This window comes from Capricornis sumatraensis, chromosome 17, assembly GCF_032405125.1.
Source record: "Capricornis sumatraensis isolate serow.1 chromosome 17, serow.2, whole genome shotgun sequence".
NCBI lineage: Eukaryota > Metazoa > Chordata > Mammalia > Artiodactyla > Bovidae > Capricornis > Capricornis sumatraensis.
The window spans coordinates 59,732,054-59,751,489 of NC_091085.1; the positions used below are offsets into that span (position 1 = coordinate 59,732,054).

The 19,436-nt window shown below is 36.3% G+C and overlaps 2 protein-coding genes across 5 annotated transcripts in view; one reads left to right on the top strand and one right to left on the bottom strand.

Annotated features, from left to right (window-relative positions):
* KNTC1 (kinetochore associated 1) overlaps window positions 1–670 on the bottom strand; it is a 65,859-nt gene extending 65,189 nt beyond the window's left edge. The window contains exon 1 of the mRNA XM_068989955.1: window positions 542–670. Coding sequence (XP_068846056.1) covers window positions 542–670 — 129 coding nt within the window. The remainder of the gene's footprint in view (window positions 1–541) is intronic.
* Window positions 671–3,172: 2,502 nt separating this feature from the next.
* On the top strand, window positions 3,173–19,117 carry RSRC2 (arginine and serine rich coiled-coil 2). 4 transcript variants are annotated; one of them, XM_068989826.1, is made up of 10 exons: window positions 3,173–3,287; window positions 7,204–7,360; window positions 8,432–8,475; window positions 10,881–11,093; window positions 11,562–11,765; window positions 12,781–12,903; window positions 15,251–15,330; window positions 16,539–16,771; window positions 17,121–17,210; window positions 18,258–19,117. In XM_068989826.1, the coding sequence occupies exons 2-10, from the start codon at window positions 7,280–7,282 to the stop codon at window positions 18,435–18,437; spliced, it is 1,248 nt and encodes a 415-aa protein (XP_068845927.1). In that variant the 5' UTR covers window positions 3,173–3,287; window positions 7,204–7,279; the 3' UTR covers window positions 18,438–19,117. The 4 variants fall into 4 exon arrangements, with proteins under 4 accessions (XP_068845927.1, XP_068845928.1, XP_068845925.1 ...); XM_068989827.1 differs by having other exon boundaries at window positions 16,542–16,771; XM_068989824.1 differs by having other exon boundaries at window positions 3,179–3,287; window positions 10,903–11,093.
* Window positions 19,118–19,436: the final 319 nt, after the last annotated feature.

Genomic DNA, 19,436 nt, shown 5'->3' on the forward strand with positions numbered 1-19,436 from the left:
CATTTGTTTGCCATGATCACCAAAGTTTTATCAAAAGCAAATTACTGAGAACGAAAATCAAATAGCAATACTTTCCATAGATGGCAGAGAATAAGGTTTCAAGCCTGGTATGAGAATGGTGGAGTAGTTATTAAAAGAACAAAGTTAAAATACAGAGAGAAATTCCTGGAAAGGATAGGACAATCTCAACCTCAGTGGTAGGAGTATGAGAAGAGCTTGGGATCAGGGAGGGAGCCCAGGGGCTTGCTTCAATTCTAGGTAATGTTTTACTTCCTAAGCTGGTGGTAGATATTCTTTGTATCATTTTTGCATACATCTGTGTTTCTAAAATGCCAAGAGGAATTATAAAAAGTTTAGGTTTGGAGTATTGACCTTAAAATGATGCATAGGGAATTCAGAATGAAATTTCCAGTAACCTGACACTAAACGTTGAATCCCTGTGAAAGGACTATACTCATTTATAAAACAACTACCATGTGGCTACCAGTCTTACTAAACACAGTAAAAATTTTGTGAATGAAAACAGTGACATAACCATTACCTTTTCAGAGGAGATCTTTGCTAGTAAATCTACTTGATATAAAGCAGTTCCGTGTTCTTTTCCTGAACCAACACTTAGGTACCCACTTCCTGTATCATCATTTGTTAGCAGCTCAATATCAGTCCACATGTTTCTGAGATTGTTTTCCTGATCAGGAATCACTGCCTTCCCTATGACAACTGTAAAATCAGAAAAAATTACATTGTTGCACAGACTCCAGCTCCTTGGGAAATAAAAAGGCTTTATTAAAAACATATATATATGTATACATATATACACATACACACCAATAAACAGAGACTTTTCTGTGTTATTTCTGTCACTAGACACTTTGGATCAATAAGATAAATGGAACTAGAACTACGATTATCACTAGAGAAGAACATACTAGTTTAGGGACACGAGCAATTTCGATCTTACCAATGTGTCCTAGAGTTTCTAGTATTTTGTATACCTAGGTGAAATTATAACAAGCTTTCATTTGAAAAAAATCTTTAACCAGAATAGCAAAAACAGTGAAGTTTTTGAATGCATATCGTCTGGTATACCTTAGGTTGGTTATGGTTCCAGACGAACTTAAAAAACCATGTCCATTCACGTTTCCAAGATTGTTACACCATAAATGAAAATGTTAAGGAGAGGTGGAAAAAAACGGATTAGGCTTCTGACTGGACCAGAGTGTGCTGGTAACCTTAGGAGTCACTTAACTATTTCATCAGCAAGGACTTAAATAACTCATTTCACTGGGTCTCCAGGGCGTAGAATACGAAAATGAAAAGCAATGCTTGGATCAAGACTGGAGGGGAAAATAACCAAATAGTTACAGTTGTTTTGAAAACTGCTCAGAGATTTTAAATCTTTGACGGTAATAGTATAGGAAAGAAATGATTTTTGACTTGGGGCTCTTTTACATTAATCTGTTGTGTCAAGCAAGTAATTTAACCTCTCTGTTCCTCAATTCTCTTCTATAAAATAGGAATACAGTTGTACATAGCTAGAAAGGTCACTGCCAGTTTCAAACGGTCACAAAACAATGCTTGGTTTCATGGCAAGCACTCACTTTAAAGTGCAGCTAATCCACTACTGTACTGGTGGAAGAAGGTAACATTTGAGCTAGTATTTAAGGTTACAGGAGCTTCTTAAATATTGGAAGAGCTCTTACTAGGAGTGTAAGCAAGGGCATGAAACCAAGGCACATTAGAATAGACAATAATTTTAGTGGCTGTGTTTGGGCGGCAATTGGGAGGAGATTAAGACAGGCTGAAGTAAACACTTCTGTGAGTTTCAGAGTCCCACCATCTGTAAGAACAGAGAAATATTATCAACCTCCCAGGTATGTCACACTCGTTTGACAAACGTTTACTGAATGTCTACTATGTGTCAGGCACTGTTTTGGGAGCTGGGAATACATCTGTGAAGAAGAAAGAAAAGGTCTTTGTCATTATGAAATTCAAATCCCATAGGAAAGACAGACAAAAATAAATGGGGTATTGAGTAGGCAAGACAGTTTGAATGTATTACTCATTTAATCTGCACAACAATCCATTTTACAGCTGAGAAGCATGAATCAGGGACTAAATAAAGGGCCATGGACACCTAAAATGAGTTAACGATGTCGCTAGACAAGATTCAAATTCATGCCAGTTATTAACTGTTATACTGCTTCCCTATTAAAAAAAAATAAGTAAACGCACAACTACAAACAATGCTCAGGTGAATGGGGGGTGGCGTGTAAAAAAATCTGGGCGGGGAAAGAGATGACAACTGAGCTGAGATCCGAATAACAAGACAAGGCAACTATGCAAGGCTCAGGGGACACAAAGATGCAGGCCGAATATCAAAGATGCAGAGGGTGGAATGAGTTTGGAGCTGCTGAAGGGCCGTATGAAGAATGGGATATTGCGGGGGCTAAATCAACAGGTGGAACCAATGAATCCCTGATTACAAGATTGGCTTTCATCCTCAGTGCTAGGGTGGAAATACTAAGTAGGCCTGTGATGTGATTAAGTTTGAGATTATACTGGGTGCTGAGTGAACAGATAAACGAATTAAACGAAATGAAAGTTTCAAATAGGCCTCCTTGCTTAAGTGCTTTAAGTTAGACACGGGCCAGCAAGAAACAACTCCAACCCATCTCCCGCAGGCGTCCTAAGAGGAAAACACCCCAAACTGAGCTGAGGTTTCTATTTCGACCTAAAACCACCCCACCCCCCAGCTCCTATAGTAGCGTGGCTCCCGCTCCTCACCTGCAATTGAAGAAATGAAAGAACACTCAAATTTACCTTGCCCGCATCCACGCTCCCACAACCGCTCCTAAAGTCTTTAGGGTCTTTGCCACAGGTTTAAATTGGCGGGAGAAAACCAAGCCCAACCCCTTCTACGGCGACCAGGGGAGGCCAAGATTGCTCTAGAAGAGAAATAGGAAGTCGCCCCACCCTAAATTCCACCAGTTCTGAAATCCATGCAGAGCCTTCTGTGGTACGTCCTTGGCCCCGCCCTCTCCCCGCCTAACCCGCTCCTTCAAAAGAACAACCAATCACCGTCTAACCTCGTTGCTACAGAAACTCTTATCCCCACCCCTTTTCCTCCCAGCAAGCTGTGCAGTGCGCCGTGCCTTTTCCCCTTTGTGCCATCCGGGTCTCTTGCGCGAGCGATTCAGTCTGTGGCGAAGCGTCGAAGCGGCCAGTACTGTGAAAAGTGGCAAGTGGAGGCGCCGCCGTTGCGGCCAAGACTCTGGACTATGGCGGTGGGTGCCAAATTTGAGTTTAAAATCATGGATAGTTTCCTGTTACTCTCCAAAGAAGGGATGAGCGGCTTCCAGGGCTGTTGTCCGCGCTTATGTGTGGACAAAATGGCGCCTTGGCCTTCTTCTGCGCCCGCCATCATGGCTGGCTGCTGTAGGGAGGGGGAAATAAGGCGCTGTTGTTGAGGGTGGGGAGCAGCAGGGAGTGTCTTTTTTTTTTTTTCCAGAACTTTCCTGCCTCTTTCCCAGTATTTTGTTCTTTTGGCTCACAGGACTGACTGCAGTTTAGGTTACTCACTAGTTAGTGGGTTTATTGAATTTCGTTAAGGCTTGGGCATTTATGTTCGCAGTGGGAGAGGGCTGGGGAAAAGAGAAAAGGGATCAGGGGTCGTCTCTGAAAAGTATTGGGTCAGAAAGGCGGTGCCTGTAAGGGACAGAAGGCGAAAAGAGAGCAGTCTAGGAGCGATCATTTTGCCTACGCTCAATGAGACAATTTTAATCGCAAAATTTCAATTAGTGTTGCGTCTGCGTAAACCTTAGTTTATTCCTTAGTAAGCATCTAGGGAACGAGTTTCTGGAAGGGAGTAGAAATTCGATTTAATTAGGAGAAGACTTTGAAACTACGAATTCGGACTGATGATGCTCCGTTTTGAAGTCTTTGAGAAACAAGCCCTATCATTGGCGTTGTTATTTTAAATTTGAGTCCTTCATTGGCCCGTTTAATTTTAAATGAAAATTAGAATTTTTCAATTACCTTTTGTGTAAAATAAGCCTACTTTGGATATGATACCCAATCCAGATGGATCGCATTATTGTGGGAATATTTCGTTTTACTTTACCCGGTTAAAAGAAAATTGCAAACATTTTGCATCCTTTTCCACTGATTAAAAAGTTGTTTTCTCGCTTTTGAAAATAAATAGGATCATTACATATATAGAAAAACTGGTAGTTTACTCAGCCTAATCATTGGAGTACTCTATCTGGCATTAGAAATCGTTAATCTGCCCCTCCCTGTCACCCCTTTCCTAATCGATTTGATTTAGAACTGGGTTTTTTTGGTAACTGATTTAGAACCAGTTTCAAACAGTCGGCATGCTATTTGGTATTTGTGCAAATAATCGATTTAGTGTTTTCTTTTGTTTAAATAGTGACTTGGAAGAATATTGTTTTACCTGAGCTCAGATACTTAAAAAAACATTTGTTTCTTCTGTGCCTTGTTTGATAGAAAGACACCATCCCCTGGAGATGTAGCCTAGTATTAAGTCCAATGTACTTCTGTTTGCACTGCGAACACATTGGTTTATTGTGTCTTGAGCGTCATTTTAAGAAACCATGATGTTTTTCTAATAGAGCAAATGCTAGAGTGAAGGGCATTTTTACAGTTAGTATTTAAGATTTACATACAAGGTACTTACTAAATTGAGATCTTAACTACTGTAAAATATCCTAAAGGACATAAAAACTTAGAGTGGTCTAAGTGGCCACTCATCTGTTTAGTGATACGTTGGTTTTTGTTGGCGTCTTGTAGTATATATTTTACAGATGAAAATGGCTGTTTGATGTGTTATTACCCCGTATTACAAAGTGCTTTCCTTTAGGTCAAGGACATTTGGCTTCCCTATTGCCGGACTTCCTTAATGTTAAGCATGTAGTTAAATAAACCATTGGCTGAAAACTTAAGATCTGGGCTAGATGCTGGCATTTCCATGGAGAGATTTTTAACTAGTCATGATGTTTGCAGAAGTGAATGAGATGTGCCAGTGGTTTCAGGTATGCTGTTTCAGCTGGACAGAAAAGTGGCATGCACTGAGAGAAGAGCTACCAGTGCTTGAAGTTTCTGCTGTTGCTTGACTTTATATTCGGTGTAACTTGACCAACACATCACACATCGTAAATCTGTTAGAAACAATCCTTAAGAATAGTGATGAGGACAAGAATGAAATAAAATAATCAGTGTTAGTGTGAAAATCAGAATCCTCTTTTGTTGTGTGGTAAGAGTATCATATATTAATAGTAGACAGCAGATAAGAGTACCTTATGTGGTGAGTCAGCTCATATTGCTGAATCCCATCTGTGGAATGAAAGTGAGTCTGATTCTAAGGGATGAGAGCCTTTCTGCACAAAAGTTTTCTGGCTCCAGATACGACCCACACATAAAGAAGCAAGTATGCTCGAATGAGCCTCCCCAGTAGTTATGTGCTTCCACTTGTTTTTTGGTAATATTGTTAGATGCTTAACACATAATGTCTTTCATCCTAACCCAGTCTGTAAATCCCTCCCTTTAAATTTATTAGTTTATTCCTGAAGTTTCCAGCATTGAGTGAGTTGGGTGCATTTTTGACCCTCAGAAAAAAGTCAGTGAAATAATGCAGCCTCTCAAACTTCACTTGATAAATTACGGTCCATTTAGTTTACTTGGCGTTTGTTTTCTGGACTAATTTTCCTAAGAGAAGAAGTTCATTCTCATGTGATTATTCCTTCTGCTGAAAATGTATAGTAATTTACCATTTATCCAATCCAAATGTGTTTCTGTAAAGAGCAGGTTGGTAAATGTTTTAGGCATTGTGGACCACATAGAGCATACTGTCTCGTCACACTTCTTGCTTGGTTGTTTTAACAACCCTTTTAAAAATGTAAAAGTCATCTTTAGGGGCCATACTTTGCCAATTCATGCCCTAAGTAATTAGCTCCTCAGGCATATTAGCGTATTGTCTCTTTCATATTCCCTCTTTGGTCAAATGGGTCACCACCTTCCACATATACTGAAGCTGTTTTCCGTGCTGTTTATCAGAATCTGACTCGAGAACATTAAGGTTCTAGTTTCTCCCATGACTTACTTAAATCAATTTCTTACAGAAATGCATTTTTTTTTAATGGAAAACTAATAACTGGAATTAGTTTCTTCATTTATTGGTTGATTTCTGTGCTGAGTACTCTGTCATGATCAAGGCACAGAAAGTTGCCTTTAAAAAAAAAGTTCCCTTTTGTAAACTGGGAAACAAAGAGCTGATAGTTAAATGAAGGATCCTACTCTCTCCGGTAAATCAGGTCTCTCAGAGTGAGTGTACACTTGACTGTTCCTTTCCATTTTTAAGGTTTATATTGTGTAACTTGTAAAATGCTTGAAAGCAGAAACAATTTTTCCATATCTGAGGAGAGGCAGACTTAAGATTGGGTTCTCAGATAGGTAAGTTAATTATCTGGGTTTTTTTTCTTGTATAATATTCTAGAAGCATTCTGCTTTTTAAGATATCACAGTCCTCAGACTTTTTAACCTTTCACAGCTCATTTAAAATGCCTTTGTAAGTTATGCCTATGTAGTAACTTGAACTTCCCTTGTGGCTCAGATGGTAAAGCGTCTGCCTACAATGCGGGAGACCTGGGGTTCAATCCCTGGGGCGGGAACATCTCCTGGAGAAGGAAATGGCAACGCACTCCAGTATTCTTGCCTGGAAAATCCCGTGGATGGAGGAGCCTGGTGGGCTACAGTCCATGGGGTCACAAAGAGTCGGACACGACTGAGCAACTTCACTTTCACTTTCATGTAGTAAAGGCAACTAAATGAATTCAGAGATCTAAAATGGACTCTCTTCTCTGCTTAAGTATTTATTGGAAACACTTGGACACTTATTTTCCTCTTCCTTGTTGTTTTGAAAGATGTAAAACAATGATTTAAAAAAAATCCATCCTGTTATATACGTCTGTTTGGTATTGGGTTAGTCGTTTCAGTTTACTCAGACTGACTTACCAAGTACAAAGCATATTTAGCCAGTTGGAAATCAGCTGTTCTGATTACTTGGTTTTCTTTTTTTAATTGTGTAAAACCCAAGGATAAGTCTTTCCTTCTTTCTCTTTTAAGAAATTGAAAACATTTTAAAAGCAATTAAGAATTTACAAAGATTTTTCTTTGAACTTGTAGGCTAGTGACACAGAACGAGATGGACTAGCCCCAGAAAAAACATCCCCAGATACAGATAAGAAAAAAGAGCAGTCCGATGTATCTGTTTCTCCTAGAGCCTCAAAACATCATTATTCAAGATCACGATCAAGGTCAAGAGAAAGAAAACGAAAGTCAGGTAAGAATCGCTAGAAATGATATCACTACCAGCATTTTTATAATCCATGTGGACATGTAAAAGATTAGTTTACTGATACAGTTAATATGTGTTCTTCGAATTGAGAAATGAATAGTGAAAAAGTGCATTGGTAATTTGGTGGAGAATTTTTCAATTATGAGGACTACAAATGTCCTAATACATACAGAAGTTTCATAATTTTTCAAACTATGATTAAACTTGTGTCACAGTAATATTAGCCCTAGAGGTTTAAATTTTGTCCTTTTAACACAGGCAAAACTATTTTGAAAGATGCAGTCTGGGCAGTGGTGTATTCTGAATTTAACATCTTTGACCCAGGTTACAAGAACATTTCTAACCTTGATTTTCTTTTTAACTTAATGTTAGATTATTTCTGAAAGCAAGAGTTGTGTTTTGAAATGCTCTTTAACTTCTTTTTTTAAAAACTAGACTGATGTGGCATAGAAAGCATGCTGTATTGCTAATGAATCAATACTTAATGAGGTACTTAAATGAAAAGTAAAATAGAAATGAGTTTAATAAAAGTTTTAAGACCTGGGGCCTAGTTATTTATCTTTTGTACCCTCAGATAATCATCTACAAAATGGTTTAAGTGTGACTTTTATCTATATATTGGAAACTGTGCAGTATCATCACAACTACTTTTTAAAGGAACTTTTCTGAACTGTAACATCCTTAAGTTTGCTGTGTAATAGGAAACAAGATGGACTGGACAGAATGTTTTGTAAAATACTAAGAATCTGTGGCCACCGAAAAGTTTCTGTTCGGTCATGTGTCATAGAACGTGGACTTTTTGTGGAACTTCTTTTGCTTACTTACTTGATTATATTCTGGTTTACTCAGATTGCTTGATTTGTTTCAAATATATGACATAGAATAATCCCACCCCTGCCATAAAAAATAGGCTTTAGAGGCTTTACTTGACTATTAAATATTTAATAAATTCTTTAGTTAGGCAAGTGGACAGAAACGTCCTTTGTGTGAGTTTTGGAATTTATGTTTGAGATGTTTTTATATGTTTATTTATAGTGAATTTTTGTGTGTTTACAGATAATGAAGGAAGAAAACACAGGAGCCGGAGCAGAAGCAAAGAGGTAATTAACACTTTGTAGTGAATAGGCACTTTAAAATACTTGTAAAGTATTTGGTAGAATTGTTTGTGTGAATATATGATATTGTCAAGGTAAGTACCAAAACTTAAAATTTAAAAGGTTTAATTGAGTTATAAAATAAGCATGATTTGGATTCATCATTTTTTTTTCAAGAAGATAGTTGTTTATTTGAAAAGTTCATTCAGAAACTATTAATATGTTATGTTGTGAAAATATTCACCATAAAAATTTCATATGAAGAATATAATTGGTTTTTTAGGCCTGTTGCACAGAGCTTCCATTAATCTGAAGTCCCGAGTCTCCTTATGCCTTACGACTGCTCAGGATTTTTAAATAGCAATCATTCTTAAGTAGCAGTACTCTCGATATCTATGGGCTACTCTTTCTTTGTGGAAGGTAACAAGAGTCCTTTTCACTAGTAATCTAGTTGCCTAATAGTAATACTGAATTTTGAAATAAAAGCGTCAGTGAGGGACAGCTGGAAAGGTGGCAGTGACAGCCAAACTTGAGGATAAGAACAGCAGCTGTGCTGCAGAAGAGATAACTTGCCCACCTGAGAAGACAGGAGCGAACCAACAAAGGAAGAGCAGGAGTAGAAGCCAAAAGGGAGGAGAGTCTCATGGGGGCTGGGCAAGGGACTCCGTAAACAAATGTGGGCAGGGACTTCACCTCTTCCCCTAATGGAAGCTCTGTTACATTTTTAATTTAGGAGAGTTTTTGTGAAAATGACTATTTTGTTTAGCTCACATGATAACATTTCTATAATAAATCATACTCAGCGTGCTAATGCGCGAAGAGACTGAACTGAAGACGCTGCAGACTCAGATAGCAAAATAATAAGCCTACTTCATGATAAGGTAACTATTAGTCATTCAAACTCCTATTTCCCTTAAGTATATCTTAAATCAGTTAAGGGTTTTAAATGGTTTTTTTCTTTTTAAAAATAATAGTAATGTTATGTTTGGAAAACTGGTTTAAAATAAACTCTAAAACTTTTGCAAGCTTAACCACTTAAAGCTTTTCCACTTTGCCGCCATATGGCAAAATCAAGAAAATAGTGTTTTATAAGCTCATACAGAGAACTGGCATTAAAACTAAACTTTAGCTGTGTCTCCAGGTCTCTTATTTTTCTGCAAAATAATGAATTACGTACTATGACCCTTTTCAGATGTATCATCATGCATGTTCCAGAATGTTTGACTGAGTTTTTTGTTTTTAAGAAAAGTTAATCTTGGAAATATGCTAAGGTCTAGTTTGGAACCTGTGAGCTAACTGTCCCCTCGTAGTCTGGGCATCAAATATGGGGTCTGGTTTCAACTCTCCTAATACGTAGCTTTGTGACTTCAGGTCTTAGTCGTATATAAAATAAGGGGAATTAGAGGATCTGAGTTTCCTTCTAGCTTTAAAATTGTGATTCTGAAATGTCCAGGATTGTAAGCTTTAGCTATAGGATGGATCTAACAAATCCTAGTGTGGGGGAATCTAACATTTAGCACTTCGTAATTCAGTGAGTGTAGGGTAGAGACTTGATCATACAATTGATTTAGCTCAGTCTCTGAATGCATATGTTGTGAAAGAAAAAGCCTCAGTTTTTATAATTCTTCAGAATATGGGGGAAGTGTGTATTATATAATGGTATAGGGATTAATTGTGTTATACCTAGTTTGATTTCATAAAAATTAAAAGATATGGTTGCCATTTTCTACCCTAGGTACATGAAATGTAATAGAACTCCAAGCCTGTTGGGATATTGCAAGATGAAAAGTGATTGCTTCACAGTGTAGACATTGGGAGAAAAATCAAGAGCCGTCTTTAAGAAAGGATGTGGCAGTATAGCTATATAAAAAGGACACTTAACTCTGCGTAAAGTAATTTGAAATTGCAGAAAATATTAATACTTAGATTAATTTTACTTAACTACCTAATTGGAAATGCATTTTCTGCTGCATTTCTGTGTCCTTATCTTCATTATTGTTAACTTATTATGTACTCTGGATTTAGAAGTTGTTGTGTTTATATATATATATGGTCTATTTCTCTAAAGGATTTGTTGGAAATTTGAAAAAATTTTGATACATGTGTACTTCCCTTTTAGATAAAAGAAATGAGGGATTTCTGTTTTTCTGAAATAATGGTTTATATTATTTTAACGTTGAAAGTCATTGTTTTAATTGTGATATTGAAAATATTTGGGGGTAAAAACTGCATTTGGGGGTGTATAAGGAAAAAGTAAAATTAGTAGTATATATTTGCAACATTTGGGTGATGTGAAACTAGATCTTTTTTTTAAATTTGCCACACACTCCTAAGGTTACTAATGTTGCATCACAACATTTTTGCTTCTGATACCCATACTAACTCTCTTTGTTGCACTATTTTCCTGAAAGAACCAACTTCTTCTTAAAACAGGCAAGAAGACACGAATCCAAAGATAAGTCGTCTAAGAGACACAAGTCTGAGGAACATAATGACAAAGAACATTCTTCTGATAAAGGAAGAGAGCGGCTAAATTCATCTGAAAATGGTGAGGATAGACACAAACGCAAAGAAAGAAAATCATCAAGAGGCAGAAGTCACTCAAGGTCTAGGTCTCGTGAAAGGTAAGTAGTTTTTCCTAAATTAATGCCTTCTACAGAACTTCTAAATTACATAAAAGGTTTACATTAACAGAGCAACACAACAAAATCTTGGTTAGAAAATTTGAAATTTTTAACTTTTTGATTTATCTGTCTTTTACAGTGGAAAAAAAAATATTGCTGAAAACTATATATAGTTTGCCCATATAACAGTCCTCTTACATTGCTGGTATAGGATTTGTTTGCTGCTAACTATTAAACTAAATCTTGCAATGTTTCCTACCCCAATTTATTTTTTATATTATCACGTTATTCTCTAGGAAGCATCATCAAATAAGAACAAAGCTCTATTTTTTGTGTAACTCCTTTCATTAAAAAACTTCAGTTATACAACACAAGAGTATTGGCTGCATATGCTGCAGGTAATTTATAATGTTTATAATTGAACACAGAACTCTTAAATAACTGAAAATTTGTGTGCTTTAATTTCAGGCGTCATCGTAGTAGAAGCAGAGAGCGGAAGAAGTCAAGATCCAGGAGTAGGGATAGGAAGAAGTCAAGATCGAGAAGCAGAGAGAGGAAGAAATCCCGATCCAGAAGCAGGGAAAGAAAACGTCGGATCCGATCTCGTTCCCGCTCAAGATCAAGACACAGGCACAGGAGTAGAAGCAGAAGTAGGACAAGGAGTAGAAGTCGGTAGGTACTCATCATCTTGAATAAACTGAGATAGGAACAGGGTCTGATAGGTCAGGCTTAATGAGGTTAAGTAACTTGCCCAAGAAGTTCAGTATCATACTGTTCTTAAATGGTAAAGCTAGGACCTGGTCCCAGATGTATCTGAAAGCCAAGTCAGTACATGGGCTCAATCCACCATACTGGTTTATTTTCTCAGATACTCAGAAGATGAGCTTATTAGTTCAAACTTGTCTTGATTGGAAGGAGGCTTTAATTTGTTGAAACTGGAAGTTCATTGGAGATAATTTCATTATAAGTACTCAAAGAATAGGTTTATTCTCTACAAAGCAGTTATTAATAGTGTTCAGTTAGGCCACTCAGTTGTATTTGACTCTTTGCGATCCCATGGACTAATAGTATAGTATATCTATATTCACAGGTACTGGTATAAAGTTAGTGGGGAAGCTTCTTTGCTAATTTATTGCTCCTTAAGTCAAACACCCTATAAAAGGTTGAAATATGGGTATAAGTGCACTTACACTTATTAATCAGTTAACCTATTGATTCCACTACTAGAAATTTATTCTACATACTGACTTTGTTGTTTAGTGGCTAAGTCGTGTCCCTCTGTTTTGCTGCCTCATGGACTATAGCCTGCCAAGATGTGTCCATGGGATTTTGCAAGCAAGAATACTGGAGTGGGTTGCCATTTGCTTCTCCAGGGGATCTTCCTGACCCTGGGCTCAAACCTGTGTCTCCTACATTGGCAGGCCGATTCTTGACTGCAGAGCCACCAGGGAAGCACATATATTGACCTACACAAGTGTAAAATTATTAACGTACATGTCTCTTAACTTTTGCAACATTGGGCATAATAGCAAGAAATTGGAAACAACGTAAATGTCACCTGAAAAAGGAGTGCTTACAGTGAATTTATGGAAAACTAGTCTTACACAGTTTGAACTATGTAACCATGATTTTGACTCAGTAAAGTATTACTTGGCCATACTGACATGTAAAATATGACTTATTAAAGAGATAGGAAGAAGAGAATTGAAAAACCAAGAAGATTTAGCAGAAGTTTGAGCCGAACTCCTAGTCCACCTCCCTTTAGAGGCAGAAACACAGCAATGGATGCACAAGAAGCTTTAGCTCGGAGGTGTGTATATTTTTGTTTGATGCGTTTTTTTCTCCTTTTCATCTTGAAATGGATACTCAATTGTGTAGGGCAAATGAATGCTTTCAGTCAGAGAAGAATTCAAACAACTAAATGTAGCCATGACTACTTGTGGCACCTTGGTGATACAGAGCTATGTAAGTGGTTTGTTAATTCTGGAAAAGGTACTTTGCAGCAGTTGCTCTTTTTGTCTTCCATGATTAATTTATTCATTTTTCTCCAATCTAGACATAAATATTTTCAGTTTGCAATTGGAAACATTTTTAAAAATCCTAAATCTGATCTAAGAACTCTGTTCATTTTGTCTCTAAAACTGCTTTGTCATTACTTTCTTTTCCTAAGAAAACAGTCTCTGAAACAATAAGTAGAATTCTGTCAATAATTTTCTTATTTTGAAGGTGGCAAATAATAAACCACTTTATTTGATCTTAAAATTTTTACTGCTAATATCATAGAAAGATCACTGTATTTTTAAATTTTCTAATGTTTCAAAGATGGTTGACTGTGGGACTACACAACAACAGGGCTATCTAACTAAATCTGCAAAACCATTGACTGAACTACCTGATAGAGGCAAGAAGTAAAGTAAAATACAAGCCCTTGTTTGCAGGTTTTCCCATATTCTGAAAACTAAAATCTTTTGATTTGGATTTTTTTTTCTCTATGAAATTGAGTTTGTATTTTTTTTTTTCATTACAAAAATACAGTTATCTCAATGTAACCTGATGGGCTGCTGCCCTGCGAACCCAGCCTGGCAGAAACTCCAGCTGAACAGCAGCAGCAAAGGTGTGAGCTCACCCCTTCCTCATTCCATTCACCTTTGTGAATGGTGTTGATTTCAAACCTGCAATGGCCATTTAAAATATGCAAACAAAAAGTTGTCAATCACTTTCTTCCTGAAACTAAAATCAACGGAGTTAGGAAATAATTTTCCACAATATCTGAACTGATTTATGAAGAATAGTCCATTAACTTTGATCATGAATTTTTTTGTGTTTTATTTTTTGATTTTATTAAAGTTGAGTCTGTGACTAGCCTCTAAAACTGACTTAGTCTCCTTAGTGATTTTCAGATGACAATACATGAAACGCTCTAATTTCAGAAAACCAAATTATTCTTTGGCTACCTTGAAATTTGAAGGGTGGTCGTTTGTTGTTAAACTACAGACCTTTTTTTGTTCCTTTTTTGTTTTTAACAGAATTTTAAAACTGCGTTTGAAATACTTTTAAGTATTTATAAATCTACATTTTAACATTAATTCTAATCAGAAACTTTTGTTTCCAAGGACAAGTTCAAGGCTTTACTACATGCCTTTATGTGTGCAAGATTGCTGTATTCCTTTTATGTAAATTTCAGCAATTGTTAAAGGGAATGCCAGTTTTCTACCACTGTATTTTACCCATCGTGCCCACTGCTCCCCTCCCCCAAAAAACTTTTACCCTATCCTTGCCTCTTTATACCATATTAAAAGGAGGGAGGGGGCAGTGTTTAACTTATGATTGGTAAATCAAGGAGTCTTCAGAGAAGAAAAGAGGTTTCTCTTTCAGGAACTTATTATGAAGATAACATTACTTAAGATTTGTAATATAGCAGCGCTGACTTGACAGCACATTTTGTATTCATTAGTGAATTTAGTGTGAACCAGAATTTGTTTTTATTTTGCTTGGGGATGAGTTTGTGTTTCATGTTTCCAATTCCTTTACTAATTTCTTCATCTCCTAAAAATAATTTTCTAATAGTTTTTTCCCTGTTTTATTAGATTATAGGTAGGGTTTGCCTTGCCCTTTTAGAAATTTTATTTTTGCCTTTTTAATTTCCATTAATTTAGAGACCAATAATGTCTGTTTAAATATAAATATCATCTGCATGTTTTGATTGGCCTTACCCCAATCAGCCTCACTTAAGAAGCTTTTAGGTAATTCTGTAAATTATTGAACATACCCTAAAATTTACTCAGATATATTTTTTCAGTATTTCAAATTTGCAGGGTTAAATTTTATCCTTTTCCTGTAACCAGCACTGATGAAGACTGAATAATTTTTATCTCTTAACCATTTTTACCATTCTCCGGGAACAGTATATAAAAGCAATTAGAATTGTTGGCTATTCAGTAAATTTAAAAATGTTTAAAACCAGTATTTAAATACCATTGGATTGTGACTGTGATACCATCTTAAGAATGATTGCTTTTTTTCTCACATGCAGATGTCAGTTTGGGGAAAATACTAAACTTATTTAAAATTCTATATAGTGTTTTGTGCCTACACATGTATACATATAGAGATAAATGTTGGCTTTATGTTATTTTTTATTAAATTGTCTTTGACAGGTTGGAAAGGGCAAAGAAATTACAAGAACAGAGAGAAAAGGAAATGGTTGAAAAACAAAAACAACAGGAAATAGCTGCAGGTAACTCTTTCTTCTTTATTATGGATGTATGGCATTTTAAAAATCATTACTGACTTGTAAATGTGTTATTTTTGTTCGGTGTGTGTGTGTGTAGCTTTTTTTTTTTTTTACCATTTTTGGTTGCTCTGGGTTTTTGTTGCTGTGCACAGGCTTTCTCTAGTTGCGGCGCTCAGACTTCCCATTGTGGTGGCTTCTCTTGTTTCAGAGTACATGCCCCAGGTCCACAGTCTTTATTAGGGGCAGCACACAGGCTCACTGGCTGTGGTACACGAGCTTTAGTTGCTCCATGGCATGTGGAATCTCCTTAGACCAGAAATTGAACCCATTTCCCCTGCATTGGCAGGCAGGTTTCTATTCTCTGTAATACCAGGAAGTCCTGAACATGTTATTTTTAGTGTAATTTTCTACCTCAAAACTTTTTTTGTGCTGAATTTCTGATTTGGTCAGTGTAGATAATTTTGACAAGCGAATAGTGACTGCTGTTGTTCATGTAGCATGTTAGCCATCACTGCTTAAGGATTCCAGGTACTTTATAAGACTTGGGCCAGATATCTGTTAAGTGAGTGTAATAACCTGTTTGGGTTTCCCAGGTGGCTCAGTGATAAGAATCCGCCTGCTAGTGCAGGAAATGTGGGTTTGATCCCTGGATCGAGGAGATCCCCTGGAGAAGGAAATGGCAACCCACTCCAGTCTTCTTGCCTAGAAAACCCCATGAACAGAGGAGCTTGGCAGGCTATAGTCCACCGGGGTGCAAAGGGTCAGATGCAATTTAACAACTAAACAACAACAACCTGTTTAATAGTTTTAAATGTTTCTTATGAGTTTCAAATGAGATATAGTGAAATCATATTGTGACCTATCAAGAATCATACAAATGAAAGTTATTAAAAGTTTAGGTACAGTCACCATAGTTCATTTCCATTGAAATCGTACACCTTTTTCACGTTTACAGAATTCTCTTTATCCTCAGAGAAGAAAATGAAGTTTTAGTTCATACAAAGAGTTATATACAGAAATGTCTATTGATGATTACATTGTTTGCTAGAATATTATTGCTTTATAAGCTTAACACTCAAGTCATTTTTTTATATTTGGTGAAAATATTCTGCCTTTTTGCACCTTAGTAGCTCTTGCATATAAATATGTTACTATAAATTAAGATGCTTGTTTTCATTAAAAACAAAATTTCATACTTGCTTCCTCATCAGCAGCTGCTGCTACTGGAGGTTCTGTTCTCAATGTTGCTGCCCTCTTGGCGTCAGGAACACAAGTAACTCCTCAGATAGCTATGGCAGCTCAGATGGCAGCCTTGCAGGCGAAAGCTTTGGCAGAGACCGGAATAGCTGTACCTAGCTATTATAACCCAGCAGCTGTGAATCCAATGAAATTTGCTGAACAAGAGAAAAAAAGGAAAATGCTATGGCAAGGCAAGAAAGAAGGAGTAAGTTTACTTATTCCCCTGTTTTATTGTTGATTTCTAAGTTAGAAAAATTCATTTGGATTTGGATTGGAATAATTTGGTTTGGGTTTCTCTTTCTTGCTACTATTATTAATACTGGGGAAAAAATGCATGATCTAAGTGAGACTTTCAGAGAAAACCAGTATGCCCATACATTTATTAAAGGGAAAGAGTTCCTTAGTTTATATGTCTTATATAAGACAATTACCAACTCCATTGATAGAATGTCATAAATGGTTTTTTTACTTAGGCTGAATTACGGAAAATTTTAGTATCCTAATAAAAGATATTTAAATTTTACATATCCTAAAAGTTTATTGTTTCTTAACAGGACAAATCCCAGTCTGCTGAAATATGGGAGAAATTGAATTTTGGAAACAAGGACCAAAATGTCAAATTTAGGAAATTAATGGGTATTAAGGTGAGTTAGACACTTTGTATTAAAACTCATGTTAATTTATATCTTTAGGGTAACATTGGTTCTCACATATTATTTTAGTGATATGCCATCTCTGGATACTTTGTAGTGCTTTTTTTTAACTTTATATTGAAGTATAGTTGATTAGGAATGTTGTGATAGTTTCAGATGAGCATCAAAGGAACTCAGCCATACATACACGTGTATTCATTCTCCCCTTCCCTTTCCATTAGGCTGCCACATAACATTAAGCATAGTTCCCTTTGCTACAGATCTAGTGCATTTTCATTTATATTCTCTAGGTTAATTTTGAGAATAGAAAATAAATGAAAACACACTAGACCAGTAAATTATCACTAGCTGACAATAGAGAGTGTTAAATTTGATTAAATATTTGTTGATAGAGTGTTAAGGTTTAACTGTCATCAGACCTTTATTTTTTTCAAGAAAGATTTTTTTTTAATATTATAATTTTTGGCTGCATCATGTCTTAGTTGTGGCATGCAGGGTCTTTTTTATGGACTTAATTGCCCCATGGCATGTGGTATCTCAGTTTCCTGACAAGGAATGGAACCTGCGTCCACTGTTGGAAGGCAGCTTCCCAATCAGTGGACCATTAAAGGAGATGTAGAAGGTTGTGGTTTTTTGCTGAATAATGTATAGATATACAAATACAGTATTAGGCTTTGTACAGTAGCCTGATAATGTCCACAAACGTTCAAATATTGGTCATTAGTAAGGGAGTTGGTTTTTCATTGAAAAGATGAAACTCAATCCCCATTTTCTACTTAACTTTTCTTCCAGACATTCATTCACATAGTTTTTCATGTTTTACATGTTCTTTCTCATTCCCACTGAATGAAGTTGATTTTTGTTAACATCTTCTATCCCAGTACCAAGAATGAACATTGCCTTGAACGACGAATTAAAGCTAAGTGAGATCAAATATATACTGCAAAAATATGATCTACCAGGACTTTTAAGTGAGAGAAGTACTTTCTAGTCTAGGTGAATTCGTCTTAATAGTATATTTTTGTATCTGTTGCTTAGAGTGAAGATGAAGCTGGATGTAGCTCTGTTGATGAAGAAAGTTACAAGACACTGAAACAGCAGGAAGAAGTGTTTAGAAATCTAGATGCTCAGTATGAAATGGCAAGATCACAAACCCACACACAGAGAGGAATGGGTTTGGGGTTCACCTCATCGATGCGAGGAATGGACACGGTTTGAAGACCACACTATATTGGGGACTCTTACAGACTGGTTCTGATGCCAGGTCCTTGATCACCGAACAGCTGGCATTCTAGCTTGCATGGGCGTTGCATTGACTTTAATTTATTGAAAAATACGATTTTTTTGTAAATATCAGATCAGTGATACTGGTGTTAGTGTTGTAATCAGGTTAAACCCACTTCCATTAAACTTGACAGGACTATAGAAGGACAATATTTTTTAGTTCATGAATTCTACTTTTCAAATATATAAAAGCTGCAGGTGGGATAAATATCTCATACATGAATTTTTGGTGTCCGCTGTCTTGTGTACCTTTTGTACTTAACCTTGTACAGTTATTTTCATCTCTTGAAACATGAAAGAAATGTTATGTAGATGTTCTTTAGAAGATCTGGCCATTTGGTACATAATCCAGCACAAATAGGCTGGGTGGTAATGATAATAAAATTGGTTTTCTCAAGACTGGTGTTAATTTAAGTTACCTGGAATTCTTATTTGAATTTGTTTTATGGTTTCTATGGCGTTTTGCAATTTCTGTTAGAAGACACTGGCTGGAAATTCCTTTCTTTTTTCTTTTTTTAAGAACAACTATGCTATAGGCAATACCATGGTGAGCAAAAATGTAAAAAGGAAGTTGGGAGCAGTGAAAAAACTTACTAAAATAATACTGTTTTCCTACTATTACAAGGGACAGAATTGGTGTACAGTATTTGTTAAATATTCCATATGTTATTCAGGAAATAGATTAATACATTAAAGGGATGTAAGCACTTTTATTTTAATAAAGTGCCTTATAACAAGTTCTTTGTATGCCCTTTCCTCATTATCCATTTAGAATTCTTCTCTAGCGTAGACTTAAGTGCTAAAAGAGAAAACCACCTTGTCACTAAATTGAATAAATTTAGGGCATAGATTTGCAGAAGGAGGGGACTACAGAACTTGTACTTCATTTACTTCTATTAAATTCATAATTTTTAGCTTTCCCTGGAAAAGTCC